Here is a 24,648-nt window from a genome sequence, read left to right on the forward strand (position 1 = left end):
GACATGATCAATGACCATAAACATAACAAACAGGTAAGTCATACTGTGCTACAATGTTAAAAGTAGATCTGGGAGAAGGGTCAGGCATGGCATGGGGGTGGAGGCGGTTTTAAGCAAGGTCACCAGGCAATGGCTTGAAAGAAGATGGCTCCAGCCATGCAGTTCCCTGAGGAGAGTGGTGGGGGCAGAGGGCACAGCCCTGAATGCAGGGTCAGGCAGGTGAGAGCCAGCCTGGCAGCTGGCCAATAAGAGGATCAGGAACAGAAGGGGCAGGGGGCAGTGAGTGGGGAGCAGGGATAGCCAGCGGGGCTGGAAGGCCAAAAGGACTTTGATCTTTTTCTTAAGGGAAATGAGATCCTTGCAGAGTCTTGAGGGAAGGGATAAAGTGATCTGGCTCATGTAAATTTCAAATACTCCCTCTAGCTGCTATGCTGAGGACAAGGGTGGAAACAGAGACACAAGTTAGGTGGCAGCTGTGGAAATAATCTATGTGGAAGACTAGCAGGGAGGGGGCAGTGGAAGAGGTGAGAATCACCAGAGGAGAATCTTGGACCCTGAGGAATCCAGCTCCAAGCAGGGGGAGTATGTCTGGACTTGGAGTTTATGATTCACTGGATACAATAACAAGCATGTGTTGGTATTTCAAACTAACAAACACCCAAATACACCCCTAAACAATTTATAAATAGCAACAATGTCTAGAGACTGCTATGTAGCGCTAGCTATTCAGTTAGAGTCCTGGTTTGGCGCTGTGGGTTAATGTGCTAGACAGCAAAGTCAGTTTGAACTGCAGGGTCGGTTGTTCAAGCTCACTAACTGCTCCTCAGAAACTCTATACAGGGTCATTATGATTCAGAACCAACTCAATATCACTTAACAATAACAACAAAATTCAGTTCTTGGGAGTCCTGGTGTGGCGCTGTAGGATAAGCGCTGGGTTTGGATTCCAACACATATTTTGTTGGATGCCCAAGATAATACTTATTCGAGTATATGAACAGCAATATCTGCATTCTGAAAGTGTTCATGGCCCTCTAGAGCTTAGGATCATGTTATGACTTTACCCCAAAAGATGAGGAAGGAATCCAACATTCAGCATTGCCTAGGCTATGCCCCTAGGAGCTCTGGTAGCTTAGTGGTTACGAATCAGACTGTGAACCGCAAGGTCAGCAGTTTGAAACTACCAGCTGTTCTGTGGGAGAAAGATGAGGCATTCTGCCCCTGTAAAGATTTACAGCTTTGGAAACCCTGTGCAGGGTCGCTATGAGTTGGAAGCAACTCCACGGCACATAACAACAACAAGCTGCTCCTTGGAAACCCTATACAGGGTCGCTATAAGTTGGAATTGACTCGACGGCACTCGACGACACTTAACAACAACAATCATGATGTTATTTATTGGTTTAGTGGTGACAATTTTTGTTTTCTTTATATTGAGGTGCAACCCATACTGAAGGTTGGTATTTTGAGTCTTCTTCACTTTCAGCAAGCAAAATTGTATCATCTGCATATCACAGGATGATAATGAGTCTTCCTCCAACCCTGCTGCCACGTTTTTCTTCATATAATCCAAATTTGTGAATTATTTGCCCAGCCGACAGAGTAAATATGGTGAAAGGATATGACCCTGGTGCACATCTTTCCTAATTTTAAACTGTTCAGTATCCCCTTGTTCTGTGTGAATGACAGCCTCTTGGTCTGTGTATATGTTCCTTAACAGCACAACTGTTTTGGAATACCCATTTTCCACAATGCTATCCACAGCATGTCACGATCTACACAGTCAAAAGCCTTTGCATAGTTAATAAAGCACAGGTGATGATCTTTCTGGAATTCTCTACTTTTAGTCAAGAGCCATCTGACATCAGTAATAAAATCCCTCATTCCACATCCTCATCTGAATTGGCTTGAACCTCTCACAGTTCCCTGTCAATGTACTGTTGCAGCTGTTTTTAAATTACCTTTAGCAAAATTTTACTTTCATGTGATATTAATGATAATGTCTGATGACTTTTATATTCTGTTGAGTCACCTCTCTTTGTAATGGGCACAAATATGGATGTATTCCAATCAGTTGGCCAGGTCATGTATCTATCTTCCAAATTTCTCATCAGAAACTGAGTGTGTGCCTCCAGTGCTACATCAATTTATTGAAAGATTTCAATTTGTATTCCATTAATTCCTAGAGCCTTGTATTTGCCAAAGCCTTCAGTGTACCTTGGATTTCTACCTTCAGGACCCTTGACTCTTGATCATATGCTATTCCTTGAACTGGTTGAACATCAACCATTTCTTTTTGGTACAGTGACTGTGTATTCCTTCCACCTTCTTTTGATGCTTTCTGCATCATTCAATACTTTGTCCACAGAATCCTTCAGTATTGAAACTTGAGGCTTGAATTTTCCCCCCAGTTCTTTTAGCTTGAGAAATGCTGAGTGTGTTTTTCCCTTCTGATCTTCTTACTCCAGGTCATTGCACACTTAATTATAATACTTGACTTTGTCTTCTTATGCTGTCCTTTGAAATTTTCTGTTCAGTTCTTTTACTTTCTCAGTTCTTGCATTTGCTTTAGCATCTATACATGGAAGAGCAAGTTTCAGAGTCTCTTCTGACATCCATTTTGGTTTTTCACTTATTTCTTGTGTTCTTCCTGTATGATGTTCTTGATGTCATCCCACAACTCTCTGATCTTTGGTAATTAGTATTTAATGCATCAAATCAATTTTTAAAATCTAAATTCAGGTAGGATGTATTCCAGGCCATATTTTGGCTCTTGTGGACTTGTTTTATTTTTCTTCAGCTTTAGCCTGAATTTGCATATGAGCAAATTGAATTGTCTGATCCACAGTCTGCCCCTGGCCTTGTTTTGGCTGATGATATTCAGCTTTTCCATAGTCTTTTTTTCACAGATGTAGTCAATTTTGTTCCTGGTGAGGTCCATGTGTATAGTCATCTTGTATGTTGTTTACATAAAAGGTATTTGTAATGAAGAATTCATTGTCTTACAAAATTCTACCATGAGAACTCTAGCATCATTTCTATTACCAAGACCATATTTTCCAACTACTGACCCTTCCTGTTTTTTTCCAACCTTTGCATTTTAATCACCAGTAATTATCAGTACATCTTGATTGCATGTTTTATCAATTTCAGACTGAAGAACCTGGAAGAATTTTTCCATTTAACCATAACTGTCTTTAGTGGATAGTGTGTATATTTGAATATGGGTATTGATTGGTCTTCCTTGTAAGGGTATGGATTTTATCCTACCACAGACAGCATTATTCAAGATGATATTGTTGTTAGGTCCATCGAGTCGGTACCGACCCATAGCAACCTTATGCACAGCTGAACAAAACACTGCCCGATCCTGGGCCAACCACTGCCATGCTTGAATCCATCAATGCTCAATCCATTTTGTTGGGGGTCTTCCTCTTTTTCTCTGAACCTCTCTACCTTACCAAACATGATATCCTTCTCCGGCAACTGGTCCCTCCTGACAATATGTCCAAAGTATGAGAGATGAAGTTTGGCCATCTTGGCCTCCAAGGGGCACTCTGGTTGCACTTCTTTCAACACAGATCTATTGGTTCTTTTGGCAGCCCATGGTACTTTCAATATTCTTTTCCAACACCATAACTCAAAAGCATCAATTTTTCTACAGTCTTCCTTATTCACTGTCCAGCTTTTGCATGCACATGAGGTTATTAAAAATACCATGGCTTGGGTCAGGTGCACCTTAGTCCTCAAGCTCTTCAACACTTTAAAAAGGTCTTGTGCAGCAGATTTGCCTGATGCAATACGTCGTTTGATTTCTTGACTGATGCTTCCATTAGTACTGATAGTTGATCCAAGAAGAATGAAGTCCTTGACAACTTCAATTTTTCTCCATTGATAAGAATGTTGTTTATTGGTCCAGTATTGAGGATTTTTGTTTTCTTGACATTGAGATGTAATCCATAGCGAAGGCTGTGCTCTTTGATCTTCATCAGTAAATGTTTTAAGTCCTCTTCACTTTCAGCAAGCAAGGTTGTATCATTTGCATACTGCAGGTTGTTAATGAATCTTTCTCTTATCCTGATGCCACATTTTTCTTCATACAACCCAGCTTCTCGGATTATTTGCTCAGCATACAGGTTGAATAAGTATGGTGAAAGAATACAACCTTGTCACAGACCTTTCTTAACATTAAAACATTCAGTGTTCCCACGTTCTGTTCGAACAACTGCTTCTTGGTCCAGGTACAGATTCCTCATGAGCACAATTAAGTGTTCCAGAATACTCATACTTCACAATGTTGTCCATAGTTGTCATGATCCACAAAATCAAAAGCCTTTGCGTAGTCAGTAAAGCACAGGTAAACATCTTTCTGATATTCTCTGCTTTCAGACAAGATCCATGGGACATCAGCAGTAATATCCCTCATTCCACGGTCTCTTCTGACTCCAGCTTAAACCTCTGGAAGTTCTCTGTCAATGTATGATTGTAGCCGTTTCTGTATTACCTTTAGCAAAAACTTTACTCACATGGGATATCAAAGAGATTGTCTGATGATTTCTGCATTCCGAGGGGTCACCTCTCTTTGGAATGGGTCACAAATAAGATAGAGCTTGAATTTTTTTTTTATGATGACTAACATTCCTAGCGCAATAAACCATGTAACTGTCAGATTCAAAATGGCCAGTACCAGTCCATTTCAGATCACTAATGCCTAGAATATTGATTTTATACGTTCCATTCATTTCTAAAACTTTCAATTTTCTTAGATTCATACATCCTACATTCCATGTTCTGATTACTAATGAACATATGCAACTGCTTCTCCTCATTTTTGAGTTGTTCTTCATCAACAAATGAAGGTCCTAAAAGCTTTACTCCATTCAAACAATCGGGGTCAATTCTAATTTGATGAGGCAGCTCTTCCCCAGTCATATTTGAGTGCCTTCCAACATTAGGGATTCATCTTTTGGTACTATATCTGACAATATTCTGATGATACTCATAATGTGTCACTAATGAACATTCTAGCACTGACAGTGTTTCATTGTTACTCATAAGGTTTTCAGTGGCTTAACATTCAGAAGTAGTCAGCTTCTCCTTCTTCCTAGTCTGTCTTAGTCTGAAAGCTCAGCTGAAACCTGTCCAACATGGGTGACACTTCTGGTATTTAAAATACCAGTGACACAGCTTCCAGCATCACAGCAACATGTAAGGCACCACTGTACAAAAAACTGACAGGTAAGTGGTGGACCTGTTACTTAGTAGTTGCTTTGTTGTTGTTGCTGTTAAGTGTCATCAAGTCAATTCCAACTCATAGCAACCCTGTGTTGGGTTTCAGAGGAGAGTCTGGTGGATTTGAACCACCAGCACTGTGGTTAGCCGTCCAGTGATGATCCTATAGTTCCGTACCAGACTCTAATAGTTGCTTAATAAATGATTATTACATAGATAAATAAATGCAAAGCACATCTATCTTGTGTGAAAACATTTCTGTAGACAGTTATTTATGAGTATTAGCTCAAAGAATTTTATCACCACACTTCATTATGGTTGATTTGCTTTAGGAATTATTTTTGGCTTTTCTTGCACCATGATAAATCATTCGAAGCTTCACTATATTATCCAGATCATAAATCTGTTTTTAAAATGATCAGACTCAAAATGCACTGCTATTCAGCTTGGTGTGAGCATTAATCCTACAACTAGTTTTATCCAAATGACCTTGAGCCTCATTCCATTCTTCCATAAGTGATAGAGTTTACTTTATGATATCCAATGTCTCTCCCAGATTGAAAATTTGAGAATTTGATAGCCACCAAAAACTTTCTACCATCCCATATATCTGAAATCCTTTCATGTCAAGCACAAGTACATATTGAAATTCAGCACCTTTATTATTATTATTATTTTTACTTAGAATATGTAATCCATCTAATAGCATCTGGGGTAGCATACAGAAATCAAACAGCATCCCTGGTAGTATAGTAAATTATAAGCTAGGCTGCTAACCGCAATGCTAGCTGTTCAAATCTACCAGTTGCTCTGCAGGAGTAAGATGAAGCTTTCTGCTCCTGTAAAGATTATACTCTTGAAAACTATATATATAGGGCCACTATGAGTTCGATTGAGTGGCATACAACCACCATCACCACCATCACATTTCTGATACATTTCTACAGTAAAAATGCATGAATATGTACACTGCCTAGTTAGTTACAAAATAACATTTAGTTTTCCTGTCGTTTTAGCTTTCAGAATTGCAGATAAGGGATTGTGGCCCTGGACAAATGAGGTTGTTTGGTTCTATCATCATTTAAAGTTAAAGTTATTGCTAGAAATCATTCACCAATCAGTAAAAATCTGGTGACTCATAAAAAGATGGCTGAGTCATGGGTATAAATCAAACACTGCAGTTTCCTTGACTGAGGAATGGGCCTTCTCGCTGTGTGAAAGCTGTTTTCCCTGACAAGTTTTGGGGAGGATTCAAGGAGGAGAACCTATTATCATGGGGGCTAGAGAACAGGACTACCCTGGCTGGGCTGCTGCTTCCGGATGTGAGCATGACCCAGCCCCAAGCTGGATCACCCTCAATTTAAATTAGGGTTAATTGCTTTCACTGAAAGTCATACGTATTAATTATCTTAAGCTCAATTACAAAGATGTAAGAGAACTGAGTAATAGCATCTCTGCACAGTAACGCTATTACATGCTTTTCTGAGGTTAGTGTGTTCATCTAAGAAATGACTCTATCTCTCATAATGTTTAACAGTTAATAGCTATTAGAAGATGCAAATGTATGCAAAGCTCACAACTATTTGCATAAAGCAACTTGGAAATTGCCAGATTCATTTCACAGACCTTCTAGAAGTTCTTTACAGGTAGCATGCTAGGTGTGATCATTAAAAATAGATTTCAATCCTCAAATACTAGCAAGTAGCAGTTTCTCAATTTCAACTAATATTTTTAAGTTGAAGGAACACAGAAAATTATCAGCACTATGTCATGGGCATAACAGCAAGACCATAATGACTTTCCTTGCTATGTGTATTTGTTTAGAAAAACTGGTTGCCTGTTTCAGCAAATGAAAAATGGCTGTATTACCATGGAAATCAAGAGTTCTTGTTACACAAATAGAGAAAATAGGAAGACAGCTTATTTATATAAAGAAATTCTTATATGAACAAAATAGCCACACATGCAGCTTTGGGTTCAAATTGAGAGCCAGGAATTTCTCGTGTTGCTCTGTCTGAGTCTGCTCTTTGCAAATGTTCTATGCTCCCATTGTTGAAGCAAAGAGACTGGTTGTTGTTGTTGTTAATGCCGTCGAGTCGGTTCCGACCCATAGCGACCCTGTACAGGGTTTCCAAGGGTGTAAATCTTTACGGGAGTAGAAAGAGACTGGAGTAGCTGCAGAAAGCCATACTTTGTTCAGGGGCGGGACTGGGTGAGACTTAAACATCATACTCCTCCCCTACCCTTTTTCTTCATGCGCCCTTAGCCTACCCTCTCTGCAAATGCTCAAGAATCAAGAGAATGGTATTGGCTGATTGAAGTGGGGACTGGTCCAGAAAATGACTCCTATATAGTTGTTATTTTACATTTTTATCGTGAATTATGTGATAGTCTACATGGGAGATCATTAGCTTTACAGTCATCCTATGTTATTTCGGTTCACTGCAATGATTACAATCCCCTGCATGCATCATCAAACAACCAAAGGGTACACCCTACAAGCCTACCACCCCCGTCAACACGCAGCCACTCTCCCTCTGTGAGTCCAGAGTCCCCAGCTGCTCCAGCTCTCCACATCATCATCTCTGCCTTCATCTCTGGCATCACTGCTTCTCTGGGTAGGGTCCCGCACTCCATTTTTTCTCCCTTGATGGTCCCAGGGACCTCCGCTCCTGGATTGCAAAATCAACCACTCCCCTCCTTTTATTACAAAAAATCTACCTTTACATTTGTGACCCTCACTGTCAGTCCTGATAGCAATTATTCACTATTGAACCCCATGAGTCTTATCCCCATCTCCTTTCATCAGCCCCGTCCAGATAGGTTGGAAATCACTCATTGGAGATTCTACCTTCCCCTGCACCCTCTGGAACTAGGCTCCCTCTTGAAAGCTTGTAAGCCAGTCACTTCTTGCCTTTGTAGCCTCCACACTCCCTAACCCCCCGCCCCATTTTGGGTAGCCTATGTCCAAGTTGCCCATCCTTGTTGACCCTGTGTACCGAGGGAGTGGGAATGATCCTCGCTGTAAAGATTTGTTCCCTCCTTTGAGCTACTACGTCCATAAGTATAGGTCAAGTTCATCAAATTGTAGTGGATAACTCTTTTTTTCCCTCTTCTTTCTTCCTCCAGTTGAGTTCTGATCATCCAGTCACTGAAGCCAGTTCAAATGACAACTATCTGCAAGTATGGGTGTTCTTGTGTATCTCCCCTCACTTCATATCAATTGGATGTTTCACTATCCGCTCTAGTGCTCTGTGATCATGTCCCTGTCCCTTGGCCCAGGAGTCCCCAGGTCTCGCCGTACTGCTGGTCAACCAGGTCTCAATCCAGGTGGACAGGAGTCTATTGAATGTGGTCGGACTTAGCTCACAACTTCATTACTGTTTTCCCACCTCTTCCCCTTATCGGTGACCAACATGGTCACCAGTCAGACCACATGGCTGCTTGTATATTCCTCCTGAGTCTTAGTCTTGGAAGGGGATTTGCCCTGAGGGGACCCTATATGTTTTAATATAGGTATGCCTATATGTAGACTTGACAGCACTTGACAACAACAACATATGTTTTAGTATCTTGTACTTCTGCTACATCATCCTACTCTACTGTAACCCAGGGTTTGCCTGCACTTGCCCAAAGGGCCCCACCCCTGTCACAGGGTGGCCAGTTCAGTTGGCCTTAAAGAACATGGCAGACAAGGCACTTTTGAGCAAGTCTCACCCTTCTGACTGTGCAACAACCTCTTTCCCTCCTCAGTGTGATATGGTGCCAAGGCCTGACTGAGGGCAAGGATCATCTTCTCTAGCATAAACTGCCAGCACAGAACTCCCTGAGTTAGGTAGAATTTAGGGTAGGTAAGCTAGCTCTGATAGCATAGTGGTTATGAGTCGGGCTGCCAACCTCAATGTCAGCAGTTTGAAACTACCAGTGGTTCTGCAGGAGAAAGATGAGGCGTTCTGCTCCTGTAAAGATTCACAGCTTCGGAAACCCTTTGCAGGGTCACTGAATCAGAACAGACTCCATGGTACTTAACAACAACAACAAGTTAGATAAACATTGGACTGCTAACCACAAGGTCAGCAGTTCAAACTCACCAGTCACTCCTTGGAAACCTATACAGGATCACCATATATCAGAACCAACTTGAGAACACTTAACAATGACAATGATAATCAACACTTCATTCTTTTGCTCCTTCAATTATAAGCATTGATCCTGTTTTTCCAATGAGCACTTGAACAGATGTCAATATTTCTTTTGACATATGATGGCGCATACTGGACTTTTGTGACTGGGTTGCTAAAAGAGACCACTGGTGGGGAAAAGCATGACTGAGGTGGGTCTTATTTGGACGGTGTTTTCAAGTTTAGTAGTTAAGAATTTATAAATGCATATTAAGCCCATGATTTCACAAATATTATTACCTAGGATGAGAAGAAGTAAAAGAGAGAGAGAGAAGTGATTGTGCTCGCATCAATTTAACTAAAGTACAAATATTATGTAAATAAGAACATTCGTAGCGACCTGTGATTGCAGAAGGTGGTGATGAGTGGAAATGGAATCTGGGCCCCCGCTGCCCTCAAACTTCCCTGGAAATTTCTTCCTAAGTTTTGCCCCTTCTCCTGGGTTGTTTGGGCTGGAAAAGGAGCAGGAGCCAAATTATCCTTGAAAAATACAGTCTGTCGCTCCCCTTGCACTGTTGTACCATTGTTGTTGTTGTTGTTGTTGTTGTTAAGTGCTGTTGAGTCAGTTCCAACTCATAGTGACCTTGTGTAAGGTTTCCAAAGAGCACCTGGTAGTTTCGAACCACCGATCTTGTGGCTAACAGTCCAGTGCTTATCCTACAGCATGGCACCAGGAGCCCTTTAAGTCATCCATTTCAAATGCATGTCGCCTCCTCCCCTGATAAACTTCCAGCCCAGGTGCCACAGGCCCATCTCCTAAGAAAGCTTGCTTCAGATTCAGCCTGTCTGCTTTAATATTGGCAAGGGAGGATTGTTGTTGTTGTTGTTAAGTGCCGTTGAGTCGGTTCCGACCCATAGCGACCCTGTACAGGGTTTCCGAGGGTGTAAATCTTTACAGGAGTAGAAAGCCTCATCTTTCTCCCACGGAGCAGCTGGTAGTTTCAAACCGCTGACCTTAAGGTTCGCAGCCCGATTCGTAGCCACTATGGGGAGTGGGAATCTGTTGAAACTGTTATAAGATGAAGGGTGTCCCTGACTGCCCACCTCCTTTGACTCTGGGGACAAGAGTTTGTCATGGGGTTTGCTGTCATTGTTAAGTGCCATTGAGTCTGCTCCAACTCACAGCAACCCTGTATAAAGTTTCCAAGGAGCTGCTGGTGGGCTTGAACTGCCAACTTTATGGTTAACAGTCCACTACTAACCCTGAAGTGTTGTGTGTGGTGGTGGTGGTGGTTGGTGTGCTGTGGAGTCGCCTCTGACTCATAGCGACCCTGTATAGGGTTTCTGAGGCTGTAAATCTTATGGGAGCAGAAAGCCTCATCTTTCTCCCATGGAATGGCTGGTAGTTTAGAACTGCTGACTTTGAGGGCTGCTGACCTTGTAACCACTATGCTACCAGAGCTCCTTAGCATTGTGTGTAATCCATACAAAACCCAATTATATGGCTGCTCATTCAGTACCAGCTCCTAAACCTTCCTTTGAGAGTCAGACTCAGGGTCTGAGTACCACCAGACTGATAGTATAGCAGGATAGATGTAGTGTAAGCTCCCATCTCCTTACTTTGAAATTTGAACTTTCATTTTTATGATACAATTTTTGAATGAGTTGGATGAAATGAAATGACTGCCAAAAACAGAAGTCTGGTTGATATACCCCAACATTCAGCCAGTTTACGGTCAGAAACACTTCAGTTATCTAAATATGTTTTGTTCCCAGTTTATCTTGATGAATACCCAGAAGCTTCATGATTCAAAATCAAGCTTTACATTGCTCTAAGGGTTCTTGCATGTTTCTATCTACATGAAATATTTTCCAAGATAAGGTACACTGTCCCATACTCTATAGAAGAGAATTTAAGGACCTTGATTGTCTCCTTGAGGCTGCACTGAAGTAGACACGAAACGCCACACAACTTCCTACACCTATCCCTGGACCTAGTATTCAGAATCCTGGCATCTGAAATAGGATCCTGGAGTCCTAGTGTGGTGCTGTAGGACAAGCACTTGGCCAAAAGGTTGGCTTGAACTGAACTGCAAAGCTGGTTGAAACTCACCAACTGCTCCTTGGAAACACTATACCAGGTTGATATGAGTCAGAACAGATTCAACAGATTCAATGCCACGGAACAACAACTAGGATCCTGAGCTTCTATAAGAAGATAATACTCCTCCGTAAATACGCTTTTCTTTTGTATTTAGCAGAAGAATAGAGAAGCTGCTCAATATTAAAGAGAAAAATATTTTTTGAAAATACTACTGAGGACATGAAGGCATGAAGTCCATGCATTCTTCTCTGGATCCTCTGAAATGTCTTCCTAAGCCCCGCCCCTTCTCATGGTTTGCTTGTGTTGGAAATGGAGCTGGAGCCAAACTATCCTTGAAGAACACAACAGACGTGTTCAGCTACCACTACCCACTGCTCTGAAAGGACTCACATTAGAGGGTCCCGAATAAGTGGGAGAAAATGTAGAGCAAAACTCAAAATTACTTAACAAAAATTTTTTTTTTACAGACTGGGTATACTGGTCAGAAAGAGACTGGAGGAACCTGAGACTATGGCCTTCAACCACATTTCCTGGCCCAATTTTCAAACAAGCAGTAGATAGGTTTATAGGGCAGGTGGGCAAGCAACAATACTAGTAAGTATGCGGATCATGGAATGGTCAACCGTTCTAAATCAAATGGGCAACACTTTCCAAGGGACAGAGTTGAGAGGGATGGGAAGGTGGGAGGAATGCAAATAAGAACCACAGGGAGGAAGTGTGGTTGTTGCAAGGGGAGAGGATTGTAACCATGGAGATTAAACAAACTGTATGATTTGTCGACTATAAAGCTGATGATTTTGTCTGAAAAACCCTCACTCAACTTACAACAAAAAGTTAAAAATCAAAACAAAACAAAAAAATCTCATATAAACCATAAAAAGGGTATAGATCTATCATGATAGGAGCCCTGGTGGTGTGATAGTTAATGTTTGGCTGCTAACTGAAACATTGGCAGGTCCCTGGGAAGACAGACCTGCGGCTCTGTTCCCATCAACCTTGGTGGTGGTGGTTGTGTGCTTGTGTTGTTCAGTCAGTTCTGACTCATAGCAACTGTGTATAGGGTTTCTGAGGATGTAAATCTTTATGGCAGCAGATAGCCTCATCTTTCTCCAGAAGAGTGACTGGTAGATTAGAGCTGCTGACCTTGCAGCTAGTAACCCAGTCCTTAATCCACTACGAAACCCTACTGGGCAGTTCTACTCTGTCACACAGGGTTGCTATGAGTCAAAATTAACTTGAAGCACTAACAACATCTATAAGTCTATCATGAGAATTCAAAAACATATACTGCAAGCTGCTTTGTATTTTCTGGTACACATACAAAATATATTATAATAGTACCAATAAAAGCCACTCCCATCAAGGCAATTCTATGTTATGGTGATCCTGTATGGAGTTTCTGAGACTGTAAATATTGACAGAAGCAGATGGCCTCATCTTTCTCCCATAGAGCAACTGGTGGATTTAAACCACCAACCTTGTGGTTAGAGGTCCAGGGCTGTAATCATAACTATCATTTGTTGTTGTTGTTGTGATGTGCCATTGAGTTAGTTCCAACCCATATGACCCTGTATAGGATTTCCGAGGAGCAGCTGGTGAGCTTGAACCACTGACCTTACAGTTCAAACGGCTTTGCAGTCTGGTGCATTAACTCACAGCACCATACCAGGACTCCTAGCTATCATTTACTGAGTGCTGGTGTGGCGCCATGAGTTAATTTGCTGGACTGCAAAGTAGATGTGAAATGCAAGGTTGATGGTTCAAGCTCACCAGCCACTCCATGGAAACTCTACACAGGGTTGCTGTGAGTCAGAACCAACTCAACAGCACTTAATAACAACAAGAACTATTATGTGCTATGATTTAACATAAACCTTTGCAAGTATATTTAATCCACAAACAACCCTAACAAGGTTAGTTTTAGTATTAACAAGCTTAGTTTCAGTATTAACAAGATTACTTTTAATATGATTTCCATTTTATAGATAAGGAAATTGAGTCACTAAGACGTCTTCAAAAAGAAATTTGACCAAAATATCAAAGGTGTCTGAGGTTAAACTTAGATTTGGACCCAAGCTCTCTGACTCTGAGCCCATGCTCATAACTTCAACTACTATGGTAACTAATACTGAGAATATTTTTGTTTTGTTTTGTTTCATTATCATTGTCTCATTTTGCCTATCAATTTATGGTTAACATACTTACATCTCTTATGCAATAGCTTTTATTCAATATATTTAAGTAAGTTGCCTTTATAGAACAAAGCGGAGTACAAAACAAAGAAACAAATACCAATCAGAACTTCACATTATATTTAACACTTTTAGAGGTATGGGTATATATGTGTGTGTGCACATGTATACATATATTACCTTTATATCCTTGTTCTGTCTCCCTGAGATCAATTTTGGTAATAGGTTTGAAGTCAGTGTCCCATAATCTTATACACCCATCTCGCCCTCCAGTGGCAAAACCTTCTTCACAGGCATACATGCTAAAGATTCCAGCCTGTTGGTTTAAAATAGATAATAGTCAATGCTATAATCATCCTAAGTACTCATCATAGTCAAATCTTGGTGATTAAATTGCAAAACAAAGCCAAAACCAAGCCAAACCAACAAGAACATTTGTTTCCTATTGAAATTCTGACAAGAGACCAAGTATGTACAAGACTCTTCATCTCAGCTACATTAAGAATGCTCACGATGACCTCCACAGCAAACGAGTTAAGTGCTCATGTACAATTACTAAGTTGATAGCAGATTGTAAGAAAGAAAGAAAAGAACAGCAGTCTGGAATATGTTGGTTAAGGCAGATATGAAAATACAACTTTCTTTACATCACAACTGACCTTTATAAGGAAAAACAAGGCAACAATGGGGATGCTTCATACTAAGTTGCTGCTCAAAATAATAAAGTGAAGACAGGCAGACTAAGAGCATAAACACTTCCATCCAGACAAAGGTGCTGAAGGTATCTCAGTGAACTCTGGAGGGCATCACCCGAAGCTAATTGAGAGTATAAATTGCATTTGAAGATGCTTCTTCAGATCAAAGGTAGTTTCATAACCTAAAGATGCTCTTCCATTGGAAAACATTTTATTTGGTCTGTTCAAAAGTGAACAAGAGAGTAGAAATGTTGACATCAGGTCTGGCGTAAAGAGATGTTAGGTTTCTAAGGTTGCTGCTTTTATGAATGAGGACAAACACTGACCTCTTGTCTTATGAACCTAATCATGATTAATGAAGCCATGAGACTTCGTTATCAACACAGAAGACAAGAGAAAATTGAAAATTTCATAGCTCGTTTACTAAGAGTCATTTAAACTTTTCTCAAAATCACAAAACAAGACCAGACTTACTGTTCAGATATAAGCTGATGGAACCTATAGACTATGACCCTTAGACATCCTTCAAACCTGGAACTGAACTCACCTCCCATGGCTCAACTTTCAGTTAAACCATAGACAGGATTACAGGGTGGACAGTAACACCAGGAAGGTAGCTCTCCTTAAAACAATCAACCATGCAAAATCACAAAGGCAACATTTGCCCAGGGATAAAGCTCAGAAGGCAGAAAGGGATAGGAAAGAAGGGTGAATGGGAATGGTGAACACAGTGGGGAGAGGGAAGAGTGTCATTACATTGTGGGTACTGCAATCAATGTCAAAAAAATTTATTTATGAATGATTGAATGGAAAACCAATTTGCTTATAAAGTTTTACCTAAACTCCAATAAAAAGTAATAATAATAGGGAATCAAGTTGGAGGCAATAAAAGTCTGTTAAGTTTTCGATAACATTTTATCAAATTTCCATTTAACATAATAGGAATAAAACATCATATTATCTCCCCATCCTGCTTTGGACATTGTCATTCCATCATCTATGTTGTTGATAAGTGCTGCCAAGTCAATTCAGACACATAGCGACCCTGTATAGGATTTCCAAGGAGCAGCTAGTGGGTTTGAACAGCTTATCTTGCAGTTAGCAGTACAGTGATTATCCTACAGCACCACACCAGGACATAAAACAACATATCGATTTTTATATATGTCAAAAAAGCAGAATGCAAGTGCCCTTGTTCTTAACAGAGCAGAGTTTCGGTGATTTGTGTTTGCATTTTAAGAGCTTGTAACACTTTGGTGGGGGTAGTCCTGCACCAGAACATTCAGAGTGAGGCAAATCTACCTTGCCAACCAAAATAGTTGTCTATACTCCTGCTACTCAAAGTGTGACCCACAGACCAGCAGCAGCCACATCCTCCCAGATCTATGAAGCTAGAATCTGCATTTTAACAAGACACCCTAGGAGACTAGTAGGCACATTAAGTTTGAGAAGCACTGATCTGTAAGATGAAAGTGAGGATTAAATAGTTCCAATCTTCTGTAAACTACTATTGAAGAATAACAAAATTAATTAGATAATCAATAACTGAGATAAAGACTAATTAAGCTATTGTACTTTTGAAATAAGGAGCTTGGGTAGTGTAGTGGTTACGAATTGGGCTGCAAACCTCAGTGTCAGCAGTTTGAAACTACCAGCTGTTCCATGGGAGAAAGATGAGGCATTCTGCTCCCATAAAGATTTACAGCCTCGGAAACCCTATACAGGGTCACTATGAGTCAGAACCGACTCCATGGCATATGACAACCACAACAACATTTTTGAAATATATTTTTCTTTCAGGTGAAGAAAAGTAATTCGGGATATCTTCCTATTTAGGGAGTATTAATCAGAGTCAAGTAACGGGGAAAAAAACAACAACACAGGAATTTGTGATCTTATACCTCCCTCAACTTCCCCCAACACTTCGTATCATAATACTCACGCTGTGTGCTCCTTGAATGGTGCGGACTAAATTGAGCCCTTTCCAGACGTAGATATCGCCATTTAAAGCACCAGAGTAGGTGATGTCTTCTTTGGCACATGCAAGGCAAAGGATGGTCTGAAGATCCCCTGTTTTGCCAAATATCCCTCTTTTTGCAGTCAGGGCATTTCCACATAGTGTCCAAAACTAGGAAATAAATGATAAAATGAATAGAACCCAAAAAGAATATTCTGAAACATTTTTGGTATAATGTGCTTATGTTTTGTAGTTCACGTCACATATTATAGATTGCTAAATAGTACTGGAGGATAAACACTGGACTGTGAGGTTGGTTTGAGCTGCAAGGTCAGTGGTTCAAACTCACCAGCTGCTACCCTATACTGAGTCAGTGTGAGTTGGAACTAACTCAATGGCACTTAATAAAAATATATATGAACTGGAGTCCTGGTGTGGCTCTGTCAAGTAAATAATGGGCTGCTAACTGCAAGGTTGGGTACTCAATCCCACCTGCTGCTCCCTGGAAACGCTATACAGGGTTGCTATGAGTCAGAACTGACTTGATAGCACTTAACAACAATATCTGAAGTCCTTGAATGCTGCTGTACAATAAGCACTGGACTTAAGGATAAGTTAACCTCAAGGGTGGAGGTTCAGACTCATCAGCCACTCCTAGGAAACCCTATACAGGGTCCCTATGAGTTGGAACTGACTCGACAGCACTTACAACGACGTATATGACGTAGGCACAAACAATTTAACTGTATTTGTGACAAGTTCATACTATTTTAGCCAACTACTAGTAGTATGATAAAAAAGCTGCAACAATAAGCTTAAAACTTTCAAACTTCCATTTTGAAAACTGCTAATAGGTGAATGGTGATTTAATAGAACATACCAGTGTTCTCAGAATTTGAATAAAGTGGATGAAGCATCCTATTTTTGTTTGACTAATTTCTGTCAAAGTACAAGTTCTTTGCAGAGAAGTTTAGAAACATAGCAAAGTATAGAGGAAAATGGGAATTACCAACCCACTAATATATATATTTGGAATTCTTTGGAAATAATTTCTAATGCAAAGCTTTGAATCTTTACTGTAGGAATGTTACTCAAAAATATATTTCTAAATATAAGTTATAGTTTCATATTAGCAAATAATTAGTGAGTTTTTCCATTTTTGTTGCCCAATTGATTACGTAGGAAAACACCATGTAAAGCCGTGAACATCTTCAGAGAAGGCACCAGGGAGACTCTCATGTCGCACACAATTGATATTTTACTTCAATATGGTTTTTCCAAATGTATGGACTCACTGTGTATAAAAGCTCTTTATGTGCATTATGCATTTATCTTCATAATATCGTGGAGAGGAGGTGAAGGCAAATACTATCATTATCCCCATTTGGAAGTGAAGGAAAGCGAGCGTAAGTGGCTTGCCCTAGGTATGTATTATTCTATGGGAATTAGGCACGAGGAAAGATTAGAATCTTGACTTTTGTCCTGAGAACTTTAAATCTAACAGAGAAGATACATAGGCAACAGTATGCTATGAGAACAACTTAAAAAGAACAACTTTAAGACAGCATATTAAGAGTACTTGCAGGTGACAACCATGTTGAAATGATTGGAATGAACATGCCTAGGACTTGGATTAGTGGTGAGGGAAAACCTGCATTTGTGTTTCAGAGCAGGATTAGCTGGGTCAGGGACTGTGTGGGAGAAACTGGTAACAGCCCTGGGTGGGCAAAAATGATGACATCTCAGAACAGGTGAGTATTTGTGCTTAACGGCTGTGGGGATGGTTGGACCTCCAGGATGGCTAGGACTCAGGCAGCTGTGGAGACAGCAGCCGGGGGATGGTTTCGAGGGGTTATGCTTAGCAAGGCAGAGGAACAACCATTTGAGGCAACAATGGACCCTGATCTCCTAAAGGAGGAAAGTATCAACTCTGGTGATTAATTTGCTTAGGAATGATTATTGTTTTGAAAAGGCATTAAAGGATACATCCAAAGAATATAAAGATATAGGGAAAGACAAGCATAAACTTTGGACAACATTGAAAACTTCAGACTTGACTCTAGACCTGAAAAAAATGATTAGATGTAACCAACTACTGTTTGTACAGACATGCCAAAGAACTTGCTGTTCTTTCCTTTTTTTTTTTTCCTTTTTTTTTTCTTTATTTTCCTTTCTCACTATGTCTCTCTATACATGAGGATTAAAAGGAGTATAATTTGTCCCTGGAGATGGTACAGTGGTTGGTTAAGCACTTGGCTGCTAAGTGAAAGTTTTATGGTTCAAACCCATCAGTGGCACTACAGGAGGAAACCCCTGGTCATCTGCTTCTGTACAGATTACAACCTGGAGACCCTATGGTGTTACCCTGTCTCATGGGGTGACCATGGTCAGCATCAACTAGACAGCAACTGGTTTGGTAATCTGTCCTTTAATTTGGCAGGTGTGCCTCTGGCCTGAGTTATTTCACACAAAAATAGAGACAACAATGATCCTTAGATCTGACCAAGACAAAATCATGTAGCCGGATGGTTAATGCCCATATGAAATATCCCAAATCATCAAATGATTCTTTGAAAAGATACTCATGGATGCAATGCCAGTACTGTTCAGAAATTTTCTGTAGAAAGTGACAAATCCCTGAAATGTTCTTTCTTCTTGAGAATAGTTTCCTATTTGGAATACAAGTTTAGGGTTGATGCTGTTGTGTTAAGTGTCATCAAGTCATTTTGGTATAGGGTTTCCAAGGAGTGACTGGTGGGTTTGAACTACTGACCTTGCAGTGAGCAGTCCAGTGCTTATCCTATAGCACCACACCAGGACTTTAGGGTACCATCATTAAATCCACATCAGAAGAAGGAATATTGTTTATCTTCTCCAGTCTCTAGTCACAGATTGAAATGTAAATTTTGTCAGAACTGGCTGGTACCTTGGAGTTCAGCTGGCCTTAGATAATCCCCAAGGTCCTTTCTGTGTATGACTAGAAATTAGAGAAAGCTCGATAATATCCACAAAGCTGGAAGCTCATTTGCTATAAAACCAATGAAGCAGACACTGTTCACCTGTTACTGTTTTTCAAGCATTCATTGCAGATAATTGTAACTTTCCTGTTTGCCAAACACCAGGTTTGCAAAACTGTAAAGGATTTCAATGTAGGTTCAACCACTTCACACAATCATATTTTCTTGGAGTTCATCAAAGATTTTGCACTCAACTTGTGGCTAGAATTATTCAGAAGGTACTAAGGTCACTTTTTTGGGGAAAAGGGTGGAGGAGTATAGGAATTAGATATAGAAAATATAATGAAAATAATCTGTTGAAGCCTGCTAAAAAATTTTATGGATTCTTTCCTTAATAAAGGATGGAGGTACATTTGTAGATTTTTCCATTTAAGGTAAAATCCTTGTTTTTGCTCAGGAAAAAAGAAACAAAAACCCTAAGTCTGATAAAACATGATTAACAAATGTAACAGGATAAACAGCTCTGAGTGTTTTCAAATGAGGTTCTATGATTTCATATTTCTGCCTCTAAAAATAACTGATTAAAATTTTGACTTAACTAAGAATGGAAAGAAATCAGGGGGAATCTGGAGAATTATCTCAATTAAGAAACTTATCTAGTTAGAATTAAAATAAGTTCTTTTTGAGGTGGGGAAAGCTAAGCTGAGATACATCATCAAAGAGATAATGTCTAAGTGAAAGGAGCTATATACTGAAAGCCTGAGGCTGAGTCTAAATCTTATCTCTGGCATTTTTGCGATCTTAAGAATGGGAAAAAAAAATTAATGTTGATTGGGCCCCTGCTAGGAGCCCTGGCAGCACAGTGGGTTAAGTTTTGGGATGCTAACTGAAAGGTTGGTGATTTGAATCCACCAAGGGAGAAAGCTGAGGAAATCTGTTTTCATAAAGATTTGGTTTTGGAAACTCTGTGGGGTAGTTCTTGTCGATCCTATCAAGTTGCTAGAAGTTGGAATCTACTCATGGCAGTGGGTTTGGTTTTTTGATTAGTGTCCCTACTAAGAGTCCCAAGGCGGTATAAATAGTTAAGTACTCCTTGTTGAAAGGCTGGTGGTTCAAACCAACCCAAAGAAAACTCAGAAGATAGACCTGGCATTCTACTTCCACAAGATTACAGTCTTGAAAGCCCTACTCTACACACATGACGTTACTACAAATTGGAGTTGATTCTCCAGCAACTAGCAATAACAATGACAACTTCAACCTGTTTTATATAAACTCTCTTAACACATTTAGGAGGTAGTGGTCCTCATATGTTAGTTGGGAGAGGAAGAAATTCAGCCTCAGGGAGATTAACTGATGGCACAGTGTGCTAAGCACTGGGCTGTTAGCTGAAAGGTCAATGGTTTGAACCTATCCATCACTCTGTGAGAAAGATGAGGCAATCTGCTTCTATAAAGCGTCACAGCTTTGGAAGCCCTACAGAGCAGTTCTACTCTGTCCCATTGGGTAGGGATTGACTTAACAACAGTGTATTGGGTTAGGCCAAGCATGACAGAGAGAAGTATCAAGAGAGATCTTTTGGTGATGAAAATATAGGTAAACATGGAACATGGTAATTGCAATATTCTTTGCCAGCATCATAATTTGCCAGCATCAATGATGAAGCATCGATCTTCCTTAGGCATCACGCAACTTTCACATACAAGGCAATTGAAAATATCTTGGCTTGAAGTCAGGTGCACTTCAGACCTCAGACTGACATTTTTGCTCTATTAATACTTTAAACAGGTCTTCTGCAGCAAATTTGCCACTGTAATATTGATCTCTTGATTACTGCTTCCATAGGTGTTGGTTTGGGATCCAAGCAAAATGAGATCTTTGACAACTTCAATCTTTTTTCTGTTTATTATATAGCCCCCCTCCCCCACTTTGGGTAGCGAATGTCCAAGTTGCCCATCCCTATCTACTCTGTGTATGGAGGGGGTGGGAATAATCGTCACTGTAAAGATTTGTTCCCTCTTTTGAGCTACTGCATCCATAGGTGTAGGTCCAGTTCATCAAATTGTATCAGATTATTTTCCTCTTCTTTCTTCTTCTAGTTGAGTTATCATCCAGCCATTGAAGCCAGGTCAAGTGGGTATTATCTGCAAGTGTGGTTGTTCTTGTGCATATGCCCTCTCTTCTTATCAGCTGGACGCTTCACTCTCCACTCTAGTCCTCTGTGGCTATGTCACTGACTCTGGGCCCAAGAGTCTCCAGGTCTTGCCACACTGCTGGCCAACCAGGTCTTCACCCAGGTTCACAGGAGTCTATTGAACGTTGTAGGGCTTAGCTCACAGCTTCATTGCTGTTTTCCCCTCACTTCCCCTTATCAGTGACAAATGTGGTCACCAATCAGAGCATGTATTCCCACTGAGTCTTAGTCTTGGAAGGGGTTTGCCTGAGGGGACCTGACCACTTGCCTTGATGTCTCCTGGGCGAGCAACTTGCTTGTTCTTGTAGTAATCAGTCAGTCTGCCGTTATTGTTTTGTATTTTTCCTGTAGGTCTTTCTTTCAAAAGAAGTATCTTCTTTCTTCTGGCTGCTCTAGGCTGGTCTGCTTGTTCTTTCAAGTGGAAATTTCCCACCTCAGAAAATTTTGGATGCAGTTCAGGATTCCACCTATGGTCTTATGTAATGCAGAGACTCCGCAGGAAGCCTCCTTCACTGTGCACGTTGTAGTCCCATTTTAGGTATTCCAATCAGTTATAGGCAGAAGACAGACTTACAAGCTTTCTATGGTGATATTTCTGGCTATTCCTTTCTCTTCACCTCAAGTGTCTATTTTATAATGGTATGCCATGGAAACCAAGATTCATAAGACAGCCAAGCATCTAAACATTATTTCCTCCCCTTTTCCCATTCCAACCATGTCACAATTCCTTTATCTCAGAGCCCTGTTGTTCCAATGTTGTGCATATATCATTATTTACCTCTGTCCAACTTAGCCCATGCAAACATGCCTAATTGTTTTCCCATCCACTTTGTTCTTTCATTCCGCTCTCCCTTCTTGTGTCTTGCCCGCCCCCCAGCACCCAAACTATCCTGTGTCTATTCCCTACCCTGTGCTCCACCTTTCCCTTTCCCCCCTCACTATGCCCACCATATCCAGTAACCAGCAAAGAATACCCCACACACACACACCTTTAATATGGGTTCTTTTTCTTAGTCTTTTACTAGTAGTCCTATGCAGCATTTCTCTTTTTGTGACTGACTAATTTCACTCAACATAAAGTCCTCAAGATTCATCCATGGTATGCAGTGGCTTGCAGCTTCCTTGTTATTCTTCAAGGTAGCAAAGTATTCCATTGTGTGTATGTACTACAGTTTGTTTATCCATTCTTCAGTTGATGGGCACTTTGGCTGTCTCCATCTTTTTGCTATTGTAAACAGTGCTGCTATGAACATTGGTGTGCATATATCTACTTGTGTTATGGCTCATATTTCTTGTGGGTAAATACCAAGTAGAGGAATTGCTGGATCATAAGGTATTTCTATTTCCAACCTTCTGAGGAAGCGCCATATTGCTTTCCAGAGAGGTTGGACCATTTTGCAAACCCACCAGCAATGCAGGAGCATCCCAGTCTCTCCACATCCTTGACAGTATTTATTGTCCTTTACTTTTTGATCTTTGCTGTCATTGCTGGTATGAGATGATATCTCATTGTTGTTTTGATTTGCATCTCTCTAATGGCTAGTGATCGTGAACATTTCTTCATATGTTTGTTGGCTGCCTGGATCTCCTCTTGGTGAAGTGTCTGTTCATGTCCTGCACCCATTTTTTAATTGGGTTATTTGTCTTTTTCTTGTAGAGGTGTTGTAGTTTCCTATATATTTTAGAAATTAGTCCCTTATCTGATGTGGCATTGCAAAAGATTTTTTCCCATTCTGTGGGTTCCCTTTTTAGTCTTCTGGTGAAGTCTTTGGATACACATAAGTTTGTAATTTTTAGTATGTCCCAATAATCTCTTTTGTCTACATTTGTTTGAGTAGTTTTCAAAATGTTTGGTAGTCTGTGTATTCCCTGAATTAGTGCCCTCACACCTGTACCTATTTTTTTATTGATGGCCTTCATAATTCTGGGGTTCACACTTAGGTCTTTAATCCATGCTGAGTTGGTTTTTGTACAAGGTGTGAGGTGTAGGTCTTGTTTCAATCTTTTGCATATCGCTTTCCAGTTCTTCCAGCACCATCTGTGAAAGAGACTATCATCTCCCATGCGATATATTTAGGTACTTTGTCAAAAATCAGTTGGCTGTATGTGGGTGGGTTAATTTCTGGATTCTTGATTCTGTTCCATTAATCAATTTATCTTTCATTGTACCAGTACCAAATTGTTTTGACCACTGTAGCCGTGTAGTAAATTTTGAAGTCGGGGAGTGACAGGTTTCCAACCTTATTCTTCTTCTTAAGCAGTGCTTTTTGCTGAAGCTGGGTCTCTTTCCTCTCCATATAAAGTTTGTAATCGTCTTTTCCATCTCTTTGAAGAATATCGTTGGAATCTGGATTGGGATTGATTATATGTGTAAATTGCTTTGGGCAGTATTGACATCTTCACAATGTTAAGTCTTCCAACCCAGGAGCATCACATCTCTTAATATATTTATTTCTGAGTGTATTATTGTCTGTCTTTTCTTAACCAGTAAATAGGAACAATGAGAAAGATAATGAAACACCAGATTAAAAAAGAACAAGCAACTGGATAATAGAAGAGGTTAATTGGGAAAATGATATGAATATCTATTCTTTTCATACAGAAATGTACCACTTTGTGCTAGCAGTGACCCATACCTGCTGTATTCAAGCAAGTAATCCTCACATCCTGTTTCATTCATGTACTTTAACTTACATTACCTACAAGAATTATAGGTAGAAGATCCTGGGTCACATCTCAGGAGAAGTTTTTGCTATGTCAGAGCAAATAATGTTGGTGATGCTAATTTTATTAATGGAATAAAACAATGTTGTTGTTAGGTGCCCTTAAGTCTGTTTCGACTCATAGTAACCCTGTATAGGGTTTCCAAGGAGTGGCTGGTGGGTTTGAACCACCAATCTTGCTGTTAGCAGTCCAGTGCTTATCATACAGCACCACACCAGGAGAACGTATAACACAATAGAAGAAAGCAGCTGTTGGCCTATTCCAGAGGCAGAGCCTAGGTAACTCTTAGTAGTTCAGAATATAGTCTAGAGCCCTGAAGGCACAGTATGACAAGTAGGATATGTAGTCTAGAGTCCTAGACTGCTAACCACAACGTCAGCAGTTCAACGTCAGCAGTTCAAACTACCAACTGCTCTGTGGGAGAAAGATGAGGCTTTCAGGTCCCATAAGGATTTACAGCCTCAGAAACCCT

At 40.3% G+C, this 24,648-nt stretch overlaps 1 protein-coding gene across 1 annotated transcript in view; it reads right to left on the reverse strand.

Moving 5' to 3' along the window:
* The window catches only part of EML6 (echinoderm microtubule associated protein like 6), a 443,186-nt gene that overhangs the window by 239,384 nt on the left and 179,154 nt on the right, over nt 1-24,648 (reverse strand). Inside the window, exons 5-6 of the mRNA XM_006873534.1 lie at nt 16,287-16,472; nt 13,830-13,965 (exon numbers count right to left, since the gene is read on the reverse strand). Of these exons, the coding sequence (XP_006873596.1) occupies nt 13,830-13,965; nt 16,287-16,472 (322 nt within the window). The remainder of the gene's footprint in view (nt 1-13,829; nt 13,966-16,286; nt 16,473-24,648) is intronic.

The sequence above is a fragment of the Chrysochloris asiatica genome, unplaced genomic scaffold (genome assembly GCF_000296735.1).
Source record: "Chrysochloris asiatica unplaced genomic scaffold, ChrAsi1.0 scaffold00245, whole genome shotgun sequence".
Lineage (NCBI taxonomy): Eukaryota > Metazoa > Chordata > Mammalia > Afrosoricida > Chrysochloridae > Chrysochloris > Chrysochloris asiatica.